Source organism: Antechinus flavipes, chromosome 2 (assembly GCF_016432865.1).
Source record: "Antechinus flavipes isolate AdamAnt ecotype Samford, QLD, Australia chromosome 2, AdamAnt_v2, whole genome shotgun sequence".
In the NCBI taxonomy this organism is placed as follows: Eukaryota; Metazoa; Chordata; class Mammalia; order Dasyuromorphia; family Dasyuridae; genus Antechinus; species Antechinus flavipes.
In genome coordinates, this window is record NC_067399.1 from 552,667,374 (window position 1) to 552,689,314 (window position 21,941).

The following is a 21,941-nucleotide window of genomic DNA, read 5'->3' on the forward strand; positions in this document are numbered from 1 at the left end:
TTGAATCTCTGCTTAGAAGAGAAACACCAGCCTCACCTTCTATCTTGATCAGTTGAGGCTGTTAGGTTGAGGGTAGTAGGGCACTATATTTTCTTCATTTGCCTTTTTATTCCTACCACGAAGACTAGTACTTTTCCATTTTAAAGAACTTTAAAATGGGGTTAATGTCATTTGGCTTAAATAGCTACCATTCCTGAAGAAATTAGCAGTGTGACTGAAGAATTTTTCCCTACTTATCTGACTCAGCCCTATGACTTACTGATGGTGACTTTTTTGGTGATGGGGGGCCAGGTTTGGGGTTCAGGGGAAAAGAGAGAATGAGTATCCTAAAATAAGTCTAAGATTAAACTATGTTTTCTAGGTCAATCTATTCCAAAGGAATTCTGGATGTTAACTTAAAAAAAAGAATATCATTTAGCAGCAAAACTGCTATGAACAAGGGAAGAAAGGAACAGGTGTAATCTTTCTTGAAATGCTGTCAGTGATATTGAATTTGTTTTATCTTGCTTTATTGGCAGTTTGTCAGTAAGAAACAACAAATATCAGTTACTCTCCTGAAGGGTGGGCAGATTGTTCTAGGCTTTTAGGATTAACTCTAAAGTGGGGTGTAGGGAGGCAGAAGAAAGCACAGAATTCAAGTTCCAGCCACCCACAGTTTTTTTGTTTTCATTTTTAGTATTATATTGAAAAACCAGTTTCTCAAGGCAAGGATAAGCATGAGATTTTAAAGAAGAAAACTCTAAGCATTTAAAAAAGTTGAATGAAGTTTATATGTTGATACATGGGTTGCTACAGTGTAGCAATGATTGTGATAAACATCCAAGTTTTTCCTTTTATACAGATTGGGTATATCCAGATTGGAAGAGAACAGATGCTAATTCAACCAGTAAATAATTCCCAGGGCTCATTCAGTGGAAGAGAACATTTGGTCAGGCGGAAAAGATCCTCAAACTCTGGTGATTCTTCTAAATCATGGATAACTGAGGAGCTCTGCAAAGTTATAACAGGTGGGTCTGCGAATTGGCACAATGCTTAAGCAAATACTCTATATCTCCCCTCTTCCCAAATAAATAAATCTTATTGATAAAAAAAATTCTTTTTTTTTTTTTTGGTGCATTTTGTGCCCCTCCCCAAATATGCACATACTTCTCCTAATGGTTATTTCTTTTCTTTTTGCCCATATAATTTATAATAACTTGAGCAGAGATTCTAACAGATGACAAAGGATCATAATGATACTGACCTTCATTCAAAGAGAAATCTGCTTTAGTAATGAAAAGGGCCAAGTTCTGCTCGATTCTTCTTGAAGGTTCATTCAGCTTCTTTAAATTTTGGCTATTAGCTTAACTTCTTGTCTCTGGTGATTAATTTTATATTCCCCTTAGATTCTCAATTTACTTACCTCTATTTTATCTAGTCAATATAGAAATCCTTTGCACTCAAAACCTACTTTAAAAGAGTTTTGGTTTGGAGTCAGAGGACTTGGGTTCAAATTTTGCCTTTGAAGCTTACTATCTATTTGAACTTGGGCAAGTGATTTAATATCTCTGCACCTTAACTCATCTCTAGAATGAAGAGCTTTATTTAGATGATCTTATATAGCTTTAGGTCTTTGAATCTTTTTTGTGTGTGTCTATATGTTATATATTTTTAAATCACTGTCATTACCTAACATATGTCTTGTGTTATGTAATCCTACTTTGAGGCAAAGCAAAATGCTTAAGCAATATCAGTCAACACAAACATCATAACTGTCAGTATTCATATTTTCTTATGTCCCTACAGAATAAAAGAAAGTGAGTTTCTTTCTTCTTTGGAACCTGTATTGGTTGTTATGTTTAATCTGATTTTGGCTACCTATTTATATTTTCATTTGTACTCATTTTAGCATTGTAATAATTGTCTATGTGTTTTAGTGGTTCTGCTTTCTGTTTTCTGTGTCACTTCATAGAAGTCTTCCATACTTCCCCAAATTCCTCCTTATTTGTTTCTTTTTATGGCACAATAATAATCCCTTAGAATTTTCTAGTCATTTCTCAAATGAGGGGCAGCCACATTATTTCCCACAACTTGTTTAGAAAATCTTTTTGCATAATCAAACCCACAGTAATAGAGAAGTTAGAAGAGAAGGTTGCCTCCATGGCTCAGTGCTGTCCCTTTCTAGTTAATATACTTCTAATGGCTTTTTGGATTCAAAGTTTCTGACTGTTGTTCAAACCAAGGGAGTAATACTAATGGTGGAAATTTCAGATATGATGAGAAAAAAAAAAACTCATGGCATATTGTAGAAATGTAATTTTGAGCAGAGACTGGTAATATCCTTTAAATCATAACATAAATCAGGAAATTGATCATTGAGTACTTGTGCTTGTGGACAAGATCAAACCTCTATTTTCCCTTTCTCTATTCTCTCTTTTCTTCTTTTTTCCTTCTACCCATTTCCCCATCCTCCTTCCTTTTCCTCTTTGAATAGGACTTAAGTGACATGAACATATTAACCACTACTAAAGGTGAACTCAATGTCCCTAAAATACTGCCTAGCAATTCCACTTAGTCTGATTGATAGAAATAATTCAATCTTGTACTATTTCTTTTTTTTTTATTTTTTTTAAATTTTTTATTTAATAATTACATTACATTGACACTCATTTCTGTTCCGATTTTTTTTTCCCCTCCCTCCCTCCACCCCCTCCCCTAGATGGCAAGCAGTCCTTTATATGTTGGATATGTTGCAGTATATCCTAGATACAATATATGTTTGCAGAACCGAACAGTTCTCTTGTTGCGTAGGGAGAATTGGATTCAGAAGGTATAAATAATCCGGGAAGAAAAACAAAAATGCAGATAGTTCACATTCGTTTCCCAGTGTTCTTTCTTTGGGTGTAGCTGCTTTTGTCCGTCATTTATCAATTGAAACTCAGGTCTCTTTGTCAAAGAAATCCACTTCCATCAAAATATGTCCTCATACAATATCGTTGTCGAAGTGTATAATGATCTCCTGGTTCTGCTCATTTCACTTAGCATCAGTTCATGTAGGTCTCTCCAAGCCTCTCTGTATTCATCCTGCTGGTCATTTCTTACAGAACAATAATATTCCATAACATTCATATACCACAATTTACCCAGCCATTCTCCAATTGATGGGCATCCATTCATTTTCCAGTTTCTAGCCACTACAAACAGGGCTGCTACAAACATTTTGGCACATACAGGTCCCTTTCCCTTCTTTAGTATTTCTTTGGGATATAAGCCCAATAGAAACACTGCTGGATCAAAGGATATGCACATTTTGATAATTTTTTGGGCATAATTCCAGATTGCTCTCCAGAATGGTTGGATTCGTTCACAACTCCACCAACAATGCATTAGTGTCCCAGTTTTCCCGCATCCCCTCCAACATTCATCATTATTTTTTCCTGTCATCTTAGCCAATCTGACAGGTGTGTAGTGGTATCTCAGAGTTGTCTTAATTTGCATTTCTCTGATCAATAATGATTTGGAACACTCTTTCATATGAGTGGTAATAGTTTCAATCTCATTCTCTGAAAATTGTCTGTTCATATCCTTTGACCATTTATCAATTGGAGAATGGCTTGATTTCTTATAAATTTGAGTCAGTTCTCTATATATTTTGGAAATGAGGCCTTTATCAGAACCTTTAACTGTGAAAATGTTTTCCCAGTTTGTTGCTTCCCTTCTAATCTTGTTTGCATTAGTTTTATTTGTACAAAGGCTTTTTAATTTGATGTAATCGAAATTTTCTATTCTGTGATCAGTAATGGTCTCTAGTTCATCTTTGGTCACAAATTTCTTTCTCCTCCACAAGTCTGAGAGATAAACTATTCTATGTTCCTCTAATTTATTTATAATCTCGTTCTTTATGCCTAGGTCATAGACCCATTTTGATCTTATCTTGGTATATGGTGTTAAGTGTGTGTCCATGCCTAATTTCTGCCATACTAATTTCCAATTGTCCCAGCAGTTTTTATCAAATAATGAATTCTTTTCCCAGAAGTTAGGGGCTTTGGGTTTGTCAAACACTAGATTGCTATAATTGACTATTCTGTCTTGTGAGCCTAGCCTTTTCCACTGATCCACTAATCTATTTCTTAGCCAATACCAAATGGTTTTGGTGACTGCTGCTTTATAATATAATTTTAGATCAGGTACAGTTAGGCCACCTTCATTTGATTTTTTTTTCATTAGTTCCCTTGAGATTCTCGACTTTTTATTGTTCCATATGAATTTTGTTGTTATTTTTTCTAGATCAATAAAATATTTTCTTGGAAGTCTGATTGGTATAGCACTAAATAAATAGATTAGTTTAGGGAGTATTGTCATCTTTATTATGTTCGCTCGGCCAATCCAAGAGCACTTAATATTTTTCCAATTATTTAAGTCTGACTTTATTTGTGTGGAGACTTTTTTATAATTTTGCTCATATAATTCCTGACTTTCCTTTGGTAGATAGATTCCCAAATATTTTATGGTATCAACAGTTATTCTGAATGGAATTTCTCTTTGTATCTCTTGCTGTTGGGTTTTGTTGGTGATGTATAAAAATGCTGAGGATTTATGGGGATTTATTTTGTAGCCAGCTACTTTGCTAAAATTATGAATTATTTCCAATAGCTTTTTGGTAGAATCTCTGGGGTTCTCTAGGTATACCATCATATCATCTGCAAAGAGTGATAGTTTGGTTTCCTCATTGCCTACTCTAATTCCTTTTATATCTTTCTCGACTCTTATTGCCGAGGCTAGTGTTTCTAATACGATAATCTTGTACTATTTCAAGAACTTTCAATTTCCCAAATATACTAGGATAGTACTCAATTCTAAAACATACTAGACATACTTTTAGTCTCTCTTGATGACTACTATTGGAATATTAGCTGAAGTTTTCCAGGGCCCACCCAGGTCCATTAAGAAAAGAATAAATAAAAAATACAAATATTTTTAAAATATAGTAATATTTCAAAACAATATTTTTATTAAGGCAAACACTTTTTATTTGATTGACATTTTCCGCAATGTATGAAAGCATATCATAACATCTTGTAATAAGGGCTTACCCAGTAAATATCATATGATCATGATGAAGATTGATATATCTCCTGTTCAGAATAAGATTCACTGTCTTTGGCTGATCATCTGAAGTTTCTGTATGCTTGCATTTGCCTCAGATCACCCTTTAACCCATATGTACTAGCTTTTAGAAGTTTTCCTACTCTAATCTGATAACTCTCTTTTTGCTTTCCAGGAAAGTACTTTTTTCTCTGTTTAGTTGGTAAATGACTCAGAGTAACTGATTATATGACTCAACTTTTGAATCCTTTTGTTATTTATAAATAAGACATGTTATTCAACACAGCTGCTGTTTGCACACACAGCTTTCTATCCAAGATTATGTTTTTTAGCACAAGGTACAGTCAATTGTTTTTTTATTTGGTTTTTTTTTTTTTTTTGCAATGATCATATTGTTTGGATAATGAATATCCCTTGAGTATTAAGAAGTACTGGATTATAAATAAAGAATGCCAAAACAAATTACAATTTTCCTGTTCTTTTTAGTTGGTACTAGACAGTAATAACCTTATTAAGAGTTTCAAAAAATGATTTTTATGAGAGGATTGACTTACTCTGATCAATTTTGTATTCTTTGAAATTTAAAATTTCTATATGTTATTTTTATAGATTAGATAGAAGCAAAGAGATAAAAGGTTTATATATGTTATCTTTATAGATTAGATAGAAGCAAGGAGATAAAAGGTTTCTTAGGTGTGCTTTCTAGGTAAAGTGGTACATACCTATAATCCCTGCTTTTCAGGAGGCTGGACTTGGCAAATCTTTTAAACTCAGAAATCTTACACTTCAGAGATAAGTCAATCAGGTGTCTGTACTAAGTTTGGCAACCACATGGTGAGTCCTTGAAACCAAGGGATTACCAGATTGTCCAAGAAGGGATGACTGGTTTATGTCCGAACAATGTCAGACAAAACTCCTGTTTTGAACAGAGATGGATTAATCTTTTGAGTAACTCCTGTATTTCTTGCCTGGGTGAAATAAGGATACCCACTCTTAAGAGGAAAAAAATCGTAAAGAAAAGAAAAGGAAAGGGGAGAAAAAAAGAAGAGGGAAAAAAAGGACATGTTTGGAAAGTTTAGTTCTATGAATAACTTTAAAATCCTGTTGCTTTTTTTCAGATTAGAGAAGTCCCAACTAAAACAAATTTTTCAATTTTTATTTTTTCAGCTTTATCAGTGATTTTATAATTGCCAAAGCATTAGCTATTTATTTATCCTTATCTTTCTTGACCTCTCTGGAGCATTTATTACTGTTGATGATTTTCTCCTTCTGGATATTCTCTCCTGTTTAGGTTTTCATGGTGCTGTTCTCTCCTAATTCTCCTGTCTTTATGATCACTTGTTTTTTTTTTTTTTCTTTTTTTTAATATTTTATTTTATAATAAATTTATATTGACAAAATCCATGCCAGGGTAATTTTTTTTTACAACATTATCCCTTGCACTCGCTTCTGTTCCAATTTTTCCCCTCCCTCCTTCCACCCCCTCCCCTAGATGGCAAGCAGTCCTATATATGTTAGATATGTTGCAGTATATCCTAGATACAATATATGTTTGCAGAACCGAACAGTTCTCTTCTTGCACAGGGAGAATTGGATTCAGAAGGTAAAAATAACCCTGGAAGAAAAACAAAAATGCAAATAGTTCACATTCGTTTCCCAGTGTTCTTTCTTTGGTTGTAGCTGCTTCTATCCATCATTTATCAATTGAAACTCAGGTCTCTTTGTCAAAGAAATCCACTTCCATCAGAATACATCCTCATACAATATCGTTGTCGAAGTGTATAATGATGATCACTTGTTTTCAAAGTCCATTCAAATCATGTCTGCTATTCTTGGACCTGTTGTGATTCCTCTTCTCTTCTCCCTCTGCCCCATATTGTCTTGCTTTAGTTTTCATGAGTTTCATTTTAATCTGTAAACAGCTGATTCCTATATCTAAAGATTTTTGCCTTAGTCCTCCATATGCAAATTCCTTTTGGACATTTCAAACTGGATATATCATAGGCATCTGAAGCTCAACATATTCAAAACAGAACTTGCTATTTTCCCCCTCTTCAATCTTTTTAAGTGTCTTATTATTCTTGATGCACCATCATCTTTCCATTCACACAGATTAGCAACTTTGATGTCATGCTCAACATTTCATTCTCTCTTATTTTGCATAACCAACCCATTGCCAAATTTATCATTTTCAGTTTCACATGGAAAATATGTGTTTCTTTTTTTTTTTTCTGTGCATATGGCCGTTATCTTGCCTCAGATTCACATCACCTCTTAGAGACTTGCAAGAGATTTCTAATTGATCTCTTTGTCTCAAGTTCTTTTCTACTCCAATTTTTAATTTCAGTTGCCAGAGCACTTTTATTAAATTATAAATCTTCTTATATCACCTGTCTAATAAATTCCAAAGCTTCTCTGCTACCTCCAAGATTAAAAATAAACTCATCTGGAATTTGAAGCCCTTAATAATCTGTAGCCTTTTTACCTTTACAGTTATGTTAGCCTTGGGAAGCAACAAGTATTCTTCCCTCTAGCTACACTGGCCTACTTGGAGTTCCTGGAGGGGAAAAACACTCTAATCCTGGTCTCTCTGCTTTTGCTCTTCATTTTGGCTCTTAATGTCCCTTGCTTTTTTTAAAGATTCAACTCAAATCCCGTCTTCTATAGGAAACTTTTCCTAGAACTCATAGTTGTTCATGTCTTTTCCTCTAAAATTTCTTTCACTTATCCTAGATATATTTTGTATATAACTGATGATGTGTATGAGTGAGATCCCTTTGCTTGGAGATACAGGTTAAGAAGGAAAAGAATTTGCTAATCCCAAAGTCTGTGGCAAAAAAAGAAGGTTTTATTTTTCACTAAGAGGCTTTCCCTTAGCGGGCATGTTTCTTTTTTAAAAAATAATTATTATAGTTTTTTAATGATAGAACAAATGCATAGATAATTTTTCAACAGTGACCCTTGCAAACACTTCTGTTCCAACTTTTCCCTTCCTTCCCTCCACCCTCTCCCCTAGATGGCAGGCAGTCTCGTACATGTTAAACATGTTAAAGTATATCTTAAATATAATATATGTGGACATATTTATACAGTTCACTCATTGCACAAGAAAAAATCAGATTTAGAAAGATAAAAAATAACTTGGGAAGAAAAACAAAAATTTAAGCAGTCCACACTGGTTTCCCAGTGTTCTTTTGCTGGGTATAGGTGGTTCTGTTCATCACTAATCAATTAGAACTGAATTGGATCCTCTCATTGCTGAAGATAACCACCTCCATCAGAACTGATCCTCATGTAGTATTGTTGAAGTGAATCTCCTGGTTCTGCTCATTTCACTTAGCATCAGTTCATGGTCTCTCCAAGCCTCTCTGTATTCACCCTGCTGGTCATTTCTTATAAAACAATAGTATTCCATAACTTCCATATACCATGATTTACCCAGCCATTTTCCAATTGATGAGTATCTATTCAATTTCCAGTTTCTAGCCACTATGAAAAGGGCTACCATAAACAGTTTTGCACATACAGGTCCCTTCCTCTTCTTTAATATCTCTTTGGGATATAAGCCCAGTAGTAATACTGCTGGATCAAAGGGTATGTACAATTTGATAACTTTTTTCTTTTTTTTTAAATTACAGCTTTTTATTTCCAAGATATATGCATGGGTAATTTTTCAGAATTGACAATTGCAAAACCTTTTGTTCCAGTTTTTACCCTCCTTCCCCTCACTCCCCCCCAGATGGCAGGTAGACTGATACATGTTAAATAGGTTAAAGTATATATTAAATACAATATATGTATACACATCCATACAGTTATTTTGCTCCACAAGAAGAATTGGACTTTACAATAATGTACAATTAATCTGTGAAGGAAATCAAAAATGCAAGTGGACAAAAACAGAGGGATTGGGGATGCTATGTAGTGGTTCACACTCATTTCCCAGAGTTCTTTTGCTGGATGTAGCTGGTTCTATTCATTACTGAACAAATGGAACTGATTTGATTCATCTCATTGTTGAAGAGAACCACATCCATCAGAATTGATCATCATATAATATTGTTGTTGAAGTATATAATGATCTCCTGGTCCTGCTCATTTCACTAAGCATCAGTTCATATAATATTCTCTTCTCTAAATTATAATCTTCCCTGTGAGCAGGTTTCTTGGGGGGCTTCTGGAGGCAGCCTTAGTTTCAGTTCAAAGTAATAACCCCAAATGCAGCCAGGGGTTAAAGTCCAGTCCTTTATTGTCTCCTCCAAAATAGCCCAGGTAGCTTTCCTTGGTTCTGAAAGCTCTTGTTGCTAGTCCTTTGCCTCTGCCAGCTTCAGCCTCCAGCTCCCTCTGAATCCAAAGCCTCCAGCCAGCACAATGGTGGAATATTGAATGAATCTGAGAGAGTGGGCTTGTGGGAGCTGTGACTTGTGAATCTCCCGAAGTCTCTAGTTGGGAGCTCCTTATATATGGTCTCTTAAAGATGTGAACTCTAAAGATGTGAGAAGTGTAAACTCTAATATGTGAGTTAATGTGTAAACTCTCCCAAAGGTGTGAAGCCCCAAAGTGTGAACCAAGTACTTAAGCATTGTTTCTATCAATTCCAGTGACTTAACACCTTGTTTCAAGTTCTGGCCCATAACAAATTCATGTAAGTTTCTCCAGACCTTTCTGAAATCATCTGCTGGTCATTTCTTACAGAATAATAATATTCCATAACTTCATATACCACAATTTATTCAGCTATTCTCCAATTGATGGTCATCCACTCAGTTTCCTGTTTTTGGCCACTTCAAAAAGGGCTGACACAAACATTTTTAGACATACAGGTCCCTTTCTCTTCTTTAAGATCTCTTTGGGATATAAGCCCAATAGTAACACTGCTGGATCAAAGGGTATGTACAATTTGATCATTTTTTGAGCATAGTTCCAAGTCGCTCTCCAGAATGGCTGGATGTGTTCACAATTCCACCAACAATGTATCAGTGTCCCAGTTTTCCCACATCGCCTCCAACATTGAGCATTATCTTTTCCTGTCATCCTAGCCAATCTGACAGGTGTGTAGTGGTAACTCAGAGTTGGATTAATTTGCATTAATCTGATTAATAATGACTTGGAGCATCTTTTCATATGCCTAGAAATAGTTTCAATTTCATCATCTGAAAATTGTCTATTCATATTCTTTGACCATTTATCAATTGGAGAATGGCTTGATTTCTTATATATTAGATTCAATTCTCTATATATTTTGGAAATGAGGCCTTTATCAGAACCTTTGTGAAAATGTTTTCCCAGTTTGTTGTTTCTCTTCTAATCTTGTCTGCATTAGTTTTGTTTGTACAAAAGCTTTTCAATTTGATGTAGTCAAAAATTTCTATTTTGTGATCAATAATGATCTCTAGTTCTTCTTTGGTCACACACACACACACACACACACACACACACACACAGGTCTGAGAGGTAAAATATCCTATGTTCTTCTAATTTATTTATAATCTTATTCTTTATGCCTAGATCATGAACCCATTTTGACCTTATCTTGGTGTACGGTGTTAAGTGTGGGTCAATGCCTAGTTTCTGCCATAATAATTTCCAATTTTCCCAGCAGTTTTTGTCAAACAGTGAATTCTTATCCCAAAAGCTGGGGTCTTTGGGTTTGTCAAACACTAGATTATTAAGGTTATCGATTATCTTGTCCATTAAACTTAACCTATTCCACTGATCAACTAGTCTATTTCTTAGCCAATACCAAATGGTTTTGGTGACCACTGCTTTATAATATAGTTTTAGATCAGGTACAGCTAGGCCACCTTCATTTGATTTTTTTTTCATTAGTTCCCTTGAAAGTCTTGACCTTTTGTTCTTCCAGATGAATTTTGTTGTTATTTTTTCTAGGTCATTAAAATAGTTTTTTGGAGAGTCTGTTTGGTATAGCACTATTGTCATTTTTATTATATTTGCTCGACCTGTCCCAGAGCACTTAATATTTTTCCAATTGGTTAGCTCTGACTTTATTTGTGTGGGAAGTTTTTTGTAGTTTTGTTCAAATAGTTCCTGACTTTCCCTTGGCAGATAGATTCCCAAATATTTTATACTGTGGGCAGTTACTTTAAATGGAATTTCTCTTTGTAACTCTAACTGTTGGATTTTGTTAGTGATACATAAGAATGCTGATGACTTATGTGGGTTTATTTTGCATCCTGCAACTTTGCTAAAGTTGTGGATTATTTCTAGTAGCTTTTTAGTTGAATCTCTGGGGTTCTCTAGGTATACCATCATATCATCAAATGCAAAGATTATTTGGTTTCCTCATTACCTACTCTAATTCCTTTAATCTCTTTCTCAACTCTTATTGCAACCTTGTTTCACTTCTGATCTTATTGGGAATGGATCCAATTTATTCCCATTACATATGATGTTTACTGATGGTTTTAAATAGCTGCTACTGATTATTTTAAGAAAAAAAGTCCATTTATTCCTATACTCTCAAGTGTTTTTAATAGGAATGGGTTTTGGATTTTATCAAATGCTTTTTCTGCATCTATTGAGATGATCATATTTTTTTTAATTTGGTTATTGATATGGTTTTTCTAATATTTCCTAATATTAAACCAGCCCTGCATTCCTGGTATAAATCCTAGTTGGCCATGGGGTATTAGCCTGGGGATGATTTTCTGTAATCTTTTTCCTAATATTTTATTTAAGATTTTTGCATCAATATTCATTAGGGAACTTGGTCTATAATTTTCTTTCTCTGTTTTCAACATACCTAGTTTAGATATCAGTACCATGTCTGTGTCATAAAAGGAATTTGGTAGGAATCCTTCAATCCATATTTTTTCAAATAGTTTATATAACATTGGAGTTAATTGTTCTTTAAATGTTTGGTAGAATTCACAGTTAAATCCATCTGGTGCTGGGGATTTTTTCTTTTTTTTTTTTTTTTTTAATTTTTTATTTAATAATTACATTAAATTGACACTCGTTTCTGTTCCGATTTTTTTTTCCCCTCCCTCCCTCCACCCTCTCCCCTAGATGGCAAGCAGTCCTTTATATGTTGGATATGTTGCAGTATATCCTAGATACAATATATGTTTGCAGAACCGAACAGTTCTCTTGTTGTGTAGGGAGAATTGGATTCAGAAGGTATAAATAATCCGGGAAGAAAAACAAAAATGCAGATAGTTTACAGTCGTTTCCCAGTGTTCTTTCTTTGGGTGTAGCTGCTTTTGTCCGTCATTTATCAATTGAAACTCAAGTCTCTTTGTCAAAGAAATCCACTTCCATCAAAATATGTCCTCATACAATATCGTTGTCGAAGTGTATAATGATCTCCTGGTTCTGCTCATTTCACTTAGCATCAGCTCATGTAAGTCTCGCCAGTCCTCTCTGTATTCATCCTGCTGGTCATTTCTTACAGAACAATAATATTCCATAACATTCATATACCACAATTTACCCAGCCATTCTCCAATTGATGGGCATCCATTCATTTTCCAGTTTCTAGCCACTACAAACAGGGCTGCTACAAACATTTTGGCACATACAGGTCCCTTTCCCTTCTTTAGTATTTCTTTGGGATATAAGCCCAATAGAAACACTGCTGGATCAAAGGGTATGCACAATTTGATAATTTTTTGGGCATAATTCCAGATTGCTCTCCAGAATGGTTGGATTCGTTCACAACTCCACCAACAATGCATTAGTGTCCCAGTTTTCCCGCATCCCCTCCAACATTCATCATTATTTTTTCCTGTCATCTTAGCCAATCTGACAGGTGTGTAGTGGTATCTCAGAGTTGTCTTAATTTGCATTTCTCTGATCAATAATGATTTGGAACACTCTTTCATATGAGTGGTAATAGTTTCAATCTCATCCTCTGAAAATTGTCTGTTCATATCCTTTGACCATTTATCAATTGGAGAATGGCTTGATTTCTTATAAATTTGAGTCAGTTCTCTATATATTTTGGAAATGAGGCCTTTATCAGAACCTTTAACTGTGAAAATGTTTTCCCAGTTTGTTGCTTCCCTTCTAATCTTGTTTGCATTAGTTTTATTTGTACAAAGGCTTTTTTTATTTGTACAAAGGCTTTTGGATTTTTTCTTAGGGAGTTGATTAATAGCTTGTTCTATTTCCTTTTCTAAAATGGGACTGTTTAACCTATTTACTTATTTCTCTGTTAATCTGGGCAAGCTATATTTTGAAAGTATTCATCCATTTTATTTATCAAGTTTATTGGATAAATTTGGGCAAAGTAACTCCTAATTATTGCTCTAATTTCCTCTTCATTAGTGGCAAGTTCTCCCTTTTCATTTTTAAGACTAACAATTTGATTTTCCTCTTTCCTTTTTCTAATCAAATTTACCAAAGCTTTATCTATTTTGTTGTTTTTTTTTCATAGAACCAACTCTTAGTTTTATTTATTAATTCAATAGTTGTTTTTTTTTATTTCAAGTTTATTAATCTCTCCTTTTTTTTTTTTTTTTTAGAATTTCAAGTTTAGTGTTTCACTGGAGGTTTTTAAATTGCTCTTTTTCAAGCTTTTTAAGTTGTAAGCCTAATTTATTGATTTTCTCTTTTTCTATTTTATGCAAGTAGGCCTCTAGAGATATAAAATTTTCCCTCATTACCGCATTAGCTGCATCCCACACATTTTTTGGTATGATATCTCATTATTATCTTTCTCTCTTGGCTGAAATTACTGTGTCTATGATTTGCTGTTTCATCAATCATTCTTTAGAATGAGATTATTTAGTTTCCAATTACTTCTTGGTCTGTTTTCCCCTGGCTTTTTATTGAATGTAATTTTTATTGCATTGTGATCTGAAAAAGGTGCATTTACTATTTTTGCCTTTCTGCATTTGAATTTAAGATATTTATGTCCTAATATATGGTCAATTTTTTGTATAGGTTCCATGAACTGCTGAGAATAAAGTGTACTCCTTTCTGTCTCCATTTAGTTTTCTCCAAAGATCTAACTTACCTAACTTTTCTAGTGCTCTATTTACTTCTTTAACTTATTTATTATTTATTTTGTGGTTTGATTTATCTAGTTCTGAGAGTGCAAGGTTGAGATCTCCCACAATTATAGTTTTGCTGTCTATTTCTTCTTGCAGCTCTCTTAACTTCCCCTTTAAGAATTTAAATGTTACACCACTTGGTGCATATATGTTTAGTATTGATATTGCTTCATTATCTATGCTACCCTTTAGCAAGATATAGTTTCCTTCCTTACCTCTTTTTATTAGATCAATTTTTGCTTTTGCTTGATCTGAGATCAGGATGGCTACCCCTGCTTTTTTGACTTCTCCAGAAACATAGTAGATTCTGCTCCAGTCTTTTACCTTTACTTTGTATGTATCGCCCTGTTTCAAGTGTGTTTCCTGTAAACAACATATTGTAGGATTCTAACTTTTAATCCAGTCTGCTATCTGCCTCCGCTTTATGGGATAGTTTATTCCATTTACATTTATGGTTAAAATTACTAATTCTGTATTTCCTACCATCTTGTTAACCCCAGATTATGCTTTTCTCTTTCCTTTCCCTCTTCCCCCTTCCCATTATTAACCTTGTGAGCACCACTTGCCTCACACAGCTCTCCCTCTTTAGGGTTCCTCCCCCATTAGAGTCTCTCCCCTTTCCTTAAATCTTTCCTTTAAAATTTCTGTATTCCCTTCTATTTAGCTTTACTCCTTCCCTTTTTTGCTTTTCCCCTCCACTTTTCAATGAGGTGGAAGAAGTTTCTTTATAAATCAAATATGTCTAATATTTTCTCTTTGAGCCAGTTCTGATGAGAGTAAGATTCACACTATATCCATCCTCCCCTCTTCTTTCCCTCAGATATAATAGTCTTCCTTTGCCTCTTTGTGAGAAGTAGAACCTCAATTTTTCCTTTTTTGTGGTATAATTTCCTTTCCACTTCTAGCTTCTTTTTTATATTATAAAAATAATATCAAATTACACATGTATACATAAAGAATACTCATAACAGAAATATAGGTCCCAAGATTTCTTTTTACTTTTTTATGTTTCTCTTGAGTCCTATATTTGGAGGTCAAAGATTTTATTTAGTTCCAGTTTTTTCATCAGAAATAGATGGAATTTCATTGAATGTCCATCTTCTTCCCTGGAAGAAAATGCTCATTTTGGCTGGGTAAGTAGTCTTGACTACATACCACGATCCTTAGTCTTTCAGCATATCAGCTCCCATGTCCTTTGATCCTATAATGTATTTTCTGCTGGGTCCTGAGTAATCCTTATTGTGGCTCCTCTGTATTTGAACTGTTTTTCTCTATCTGCTTGTAGTATTTTTTTCTTGGTCTGATTGTTCTGGAATTTAGCCACAGTATTTCTTGAAGTTTTGATTTTGGGATCTCTTTCAGTAGGTGACCAATGAATTCTTTCAATGTCTATTTTACTTTCTGTTTCTGTAACATCTGGGCAGTTCTCTTTGATGATTTCCTGAAAAATAGTGTCTAGGATTTTTTTTTCCATCATGATTTTCAGGAAGTCCAATAATCCTTAGATTATCTCTTCCAGATCTATTTTCCAGGTCTGTTATTTTCCCAAGTAGGTATTTAACATTATTACTTGTAGGTTATAACATTTATTTTTTTCATTTTTTGGTTTTGCTTGACTGATTCTTGATATCTCAATGAATCATTCATTTCCATTTTTCAATTCTGATTTTTAATGAACTATTTTCTTCATTTACTTTTTATTTCTTTTTGTAATTGTCCAATTGAGTTTTTAAATGAGCTGTTTTGTTCTATGGATTTTTTTTTCCATTTTGCCAATTTTTTTTTTTTTAGGGAACTGTTTTCTTTTTCCAATTCACTAATTCTGTTTTTCAGGGAGTTTATTTCTTTATCCACTCTATCTTTTAATGAGTAACATGACTTATTCATACTCTCTTGCAAAGCTTCCCTTTCCTTTCTCCATTTTTCTTCCAGCTCTTTTTAAAGAGACTTTTTAATTTCTTCTATGAAAGTCTTGTGTGATGGGGACCAAGTTATATTACCATTTAGGGCTTCATATGGAGACAATCTGCTTATAATCTCCTCAGGGTTTGAAGTCTGCTCTATTTCAGTATAGAAGATATCTATATTTAGAGCTTGCTTTGCCTTTTTTCTCATTTTGACAAAAAAAAAAAAAGAAAACTAAAAAAAAAACTGCAGTCTGCTTCTGGGGCAGTGTGGTATTGCCAAGCTTCCTTAGCAAACAACAAGAAGTAGCAGTGAAGAAGCAGTGAGACAACAATGACTGTGCTGGGACCAGTGTTTGCACTGGATTAGCATTTACACTGTGGTCGTATCCTTTTCTGGTGAATTTCAAGATTATCGTCTGTTAGTAATGTGTTGTACTCCCAATATTCATGGGTTTTGACAGTCAAGCACTAATTCTGAGGCTGTTTCATAAAGTAGTCTGAGGATAAGGGAGAGCTTAGATAGATGTGTGTGTCCTCTCCACCATCTTGGGTCCACCCAGCAGACATATTTTTTAATTAAGAAATTTGCAAAGAATAAGCTGGCAAAAAAAAAAAACCTATTTTGTGAGCAAATCTGGGGGCAGTTTGAACTAATTATCAGACCAGGATCTCCCAGTTGAATAAAAATCACTTTGAAGGTTTTAGAGTTTCCTGAATGAGGATGTGACTCCCCAAAAGATCAGTGGGGGTTGATTTGCCCTTGAGTGATACTGCTTATCTGAATCTTGGAGGATGTGCCTTCTTTCTAGACTTTGAAGCCTGGGAGACCCTGATCTCTCTTCTTTTGCAGATCAAAGGGGATATAGTTTCAGTGATTATTTTACACAATTTTTACAGCATTCACCTGCTTCATAACTCATTATTTCTCTGTTGTCTTTCATATTAGAATGTAAACTACTTGAAGATAAAGGCTATTTTTACCTTTGTATTCTAGTGTTTTTGCAGTGCCTAGTACATGAGAAGTACCTAATCAGTGTTGATTAACTGACTGAAAAAAATACCTTTCAAACATTTGAAATTAATAATTGCATGTATTTGGGGTTTGATATATATTGACCTAGAAATTCCATGTATACCAATAGTATGAAACAGAGGAAGTAGAACAATAGCTTCATTCTAGTCTGTTACCCCATCTCCCATTTTCCCAAAGGGCTTATATTATATACCAGACTAATTCTGTCAACTATTCTGATCATTTAACAGCCAAAACATACATTGGAACTTGTGTAAAAATGTCTGTTCCTCTCTTACCTGTAAGGTAATGATGTTTAAAATCAGTGTCTGCTAACATTTTCTTATTCTGGGAAAAAAATAAATTGTGCTTGAGTTTGCTCAGTTGTTCCAAAACTTATTCTATGGAAACCCTCCTTTTGATGTAATAAGAGCTCCTAGTGAGACTATTAAAATGAGTACAGAGGTTGAAAATAGAGCTAAGAGCTTGGAGCAGAGGGGTTATAGCAGGAATTCCAAGAGAGACTCTAATTGAATTTCTTGATTCTTTGTTCTTTTATTTTTTCCCCTTCTTCCTCTCCATTCCCACACCACAGGAAAGAAAATGATTTCTTCTAAAGCCACATAAGTGTCAGTTATAATAATACTAGCCCTCTATATGTACATACTCATATGTAGGAAGAAAATATATGTATATAAGAAAAGACAAGAACAGTCTTCTTATAGCTCAGTTAACTAATGGTCTAATTAATTAACTATCTGCTTTATGTAAACATTTGTACATAGGGAATTTAAAAATAGAGACAAATCTATTGCAATTCCCCAAAAAGTTCATTCAAAAGGAAATGGATGGAAGTTTAAATCATGGGGTTTGTTCTTACAATTTCACAAGGAATGTCATTGATTTAGTAGTTTTAGAAGCCTAGTATTGTCATTCTTCTAGAGCATTTAGTGTCCTTCCTTGATTTATGTTGATCACCCAGAAAAACAATACTTGGTACTCCTCAAATGGGATATATATGTAGACAGGTTGGATAAATGGGAAATAGCTGGGGTTAATCAGGTTAAATGGGATCTGACCATCTTTTGCAGATACTGATTTTATCTTCTTCTTCAGTAAATACATTTTGCTTGTGCAGTAGACTATAGTCATAATTTCTTCAGTAGTCACATGGCTAAAAGGAATTATGGGAAGATGGGTAGATTCAAGGGAAAAGAACAACTTTGTGGAATTTTTTTTTTTCCTTCTGGACCTGTGAGGTTCTGTTCTGTGAAGATATATTTATAGCAGTTATCTAGGCTTCAATAGAAGACACAACCTGATAGTCTTTCCAGCAATATGCTTTATTTTCAGGAGCTTATCAATGTGATTATAAAATATCACCTCAGTTGGGAAGTTGAAATAGGAGTATCATGTTAGGTTATGGACTCCAGTCTATGCTTTTTTTTTTTTTTTTTTTTTTTTTTTTTTAGTAAAAGCATGGACTTTAGGGAAAAAATTGACCATTTTCTCATTGTGGAAATTTTTTTTGCGTTTTGAGACATTTGCCAGGTTTTTATACCTATTTTGCTATGTCTCAATTTCAAACTTTCCCCTCCTTTATTATTTTACTTTCATTACTTTTGGATTAAGTGATTTTTCTTGGTCCATTAACCATTAACAGTGTGACTTCAAGTAAATGCAAGGTTTTTGGAACTCCCTATTTGTGGGTTCTTCTAGCTGTATGACCACGGGCAAAGCCACTTAGACTCACTGAATTTCAGTTTTTCTTACTTGTAACATGGGGATAATAATGCCTGTATTACATACTGATGGAGTTATGTGAATCTCAAATATGAATATCTTCACCAGTTCTTTTTAAAACATGGAAGTTAATGTTAATGATTATTCATTGGTGCTTAATGCTATTGCTTGCTGCTATGATTTGTAAGACTCCAAAAGCATAGAGGTCCTAGGAACTGGGGAGGTAAAAGAATTGAAGGACCAGAGTATTACAAAGATTATCAGTGGAAATGTTGAAATTTCCAAGTATAATAGCATAGTAGTAAAAAGAGAAAAAGATTGGAAGCCAACTGACCAAATTGTTAAGGAAATTGGGAGAATGTCTTGGAGGGAAGGAGGGAGAGTGTGGTATGATTGAATGGCATGGACTTTAGAAAAGTGAAACTGTTGAGTGATGATGGCAGAGCAAAGATCTGGAAATGTCAGTGAGCAGCCAGGATTATGCCATCACTTTTTTTGGTCCTATGAGTCAAAAGACATGAATGGCCAGCACTGGAAGAACTTCAAGAGATAATTACTTAAGGGATATCTAAGTTCAAGTTAGTGGAAGTAAGTAGCAGCAGTCTGAGAGGAAGAATCGAAAAATCAACGGATTTTTTGGAGGGGGGTTAGAGGTAGCATGGCACAGCACATCAAGTATGGGGCTTGTAACCAGGTCAACTTTTAAAATGCAGGTTGTATTTGTTGTTCATGTATTAGAATGTGTATATAAAGTAGGGATATATGAAACATAAATAAGTAACTACAAATAAAATGTTTAAATTGAATGGTTATATGAAAATCTGCATCACATACTATGGCATGGTAGAAAGAGAACTGGACATGGTGCTAGAAGACCTATATTTGAGTACCAGCTTCATCATCTAAAAGTCATTTGACCACAAAAGTCATAACTTTAGAGTCTGTTTTTTCCTCAGCAAAATAGAAATGATAGTACTTTCACAACTGCTTAACATAGTAGCTGGGTGGAATAATTAATGGTTAGAATGCATCCAAAGAGTACAGAAGAACTGAATTCAAATTCTGAATCAGATATTTTCTAGCTATGTGACCCTGAGCACGTCACTTAACTTTGCTCAGCCTCAGGTTCCTTATCTATAAAACAAACATGATAGCAGCTCCCTCACTAAGTTGCTATGGGAGTCAAATGAAATAATATAAATAATGAATGCTGTGAATCTGAAAGTATTATATTAGTATTGACTGCTTCTTAATACAAATATACTATTATATAATAATAATAATAATAGTTCCTATATTATAAGGAACTGTAAAGGAACAAGCTTTATCTGAATTTATAAGTACATAAATATGTACATTCTATGCATGAATTTTATTAAAAAGGTACCAAAACATAAAGGAATAAAATCTCCCTTCTAGAAATCTCTAAATCTTTTCCAACAGTTTGTTGTTGTTCAGTCATTTCAGGCATGTCTGACTGTTCTTAAGGGCCTAGTTGGAGTTTTCTTGGCAAATATAATAGAGTGGTTTGTCCTTTCCTTCTTCAGCTCATTTTACAGTTGAGGAAACAGAGGCAAACAGTTACATGATTTACGTAGAATCACACAGCAAGTAAGTGTCTGAAGCTATATTTGAACTCGGATTCATTTGAACTCATGATTGGAGTCCTTGTACTCTGTTCATTTTGAGCCTTCAGAGACCTCTTCAAACATTTGCTGAAAGCAAATATTAACTCCATGCAGCTATGGTTATAAAATAATGTGACTTTTCCCCAATCTTCCTATACAAAAGATGCATCATCTAGATGTATGATTTCATCTAGAACTCCAACACAATTGGAGCATATGTAAAAATGTGCCAAAATGGTCTCACAATGGATGTCTGATTCCATAAGAAAGAGGATTATAGAGATATTGGTTTCCAGTTCCTCTTCCTGTCACATACATTCCCTGAAAGAAAATGAGTTCCCAAATTTCTTTCACCAAGTACATCAGAAGGGATTAATAATAGGAGATAATTCCTAGAAAGTTGCCTAAAACACAAAGAGAGAGCACCGGACCTGAAAGAAGTTAAAATCTGAGTTCAAATATGACCTCAGATACCTACTAGCTGTGTGATTCTTGGCAAGTCACTTAACTCTATTTGCCTCAGTTTCTCTTTTGAAGGAAGCTCATTTCTTTCTAAATGAGCTGGAGAAAGAAATGGCAAATTACTCCAGTATCTTTGCCAAGAAAACCCCAAATCTGTTCACAAAGAATTAGATATGACAGAAATGACTAAACAACAAATACAATTATGAGTTGTGTAAGTTGTGTAAGTGAGAGAGCCGCATTTTAATAAGTTGACCTGGCTACAAGCCCCATACATGATGTACTGTGCCATGCTACCTCTAACCCCCCTCCAAAAAAATCCTTTAATTCTTCAATTCTTCCTCTCATTCTGCTGCCACTTATTTCTACTAATTTGAACTTAGATATGCCTTAAGTAGCTAAATTCAAGATAAATACAATTCAAATTTAAAATGTATATTTAAGTTAGTTAGCAACATTGTGTAAAACAGCATGTGTAAACATATTCTCATGTCATTAATTTTAAAATTCTATGATTTTATTTGGGTGGACATTCTTTTTGTATAGATCACACCTTCTTTACAGCTCAGCAATTTTATGGGTTTCTGTGGCTAAATCATTTCATCTCCTAGTAATGAGACTGTTTGAATTTAGGGAGGCTATTTCTCAAATGACTGACATAAAGTTTATCCAATGATCCACTACTTTATAGCTTTACATATGATCTGTCAAAGCTTAAGATTATTTGGCATTCTCAACAACTTGGATCACTTCCATGCATGGAAAACAGAGGATGAGGATTTTAATGGTGGATAAGTATACTAAAAAGTACCTGTGATATGGTAGATAATTATATGAAATTAATGATTTTTTAAAATTGGGTGTCTACTTTGGAGGGAGACATATACATATATATTTATAGTGATTACATATATACATATGTATATAGATATAGATATAGATATAGATATATAGATACATACATACATAATGATCATTTCTATTGATCATCTATCTGCCTGTCTGTCTATGTATAGATGGTCTATTTTCTGTCTATATTCCAAAATATTTCTGGACAGAATTTTGGCAAAACAAGTAGTTGGATTAT

General features: G+C 34.1%; 1 protein-coding gene across 1 annotated transcript in view; it reads left to right on the forward strand.

Moving 5' to 3' along the window:
• The window catches only part of ADAMTS17 (ADAM metallopeptidase with thrombospondin type 1 motif 17), a 507,844-nt gene that overhangs the window by 24,161 nt on the left and 461,742 nt on the right, over positions 1-21,941 (forward strand). Inside the window, exon 3 of the mRNA XM_051980996.1 lies at positions 842-1,007. Within this exon, the coding sequence (XP_051836956.1) occupies positions 842-1,007 (166 nt within the window). The remainder of the gene's footprint in view (positions 1-841; positions 1,008-21,941) is intronic.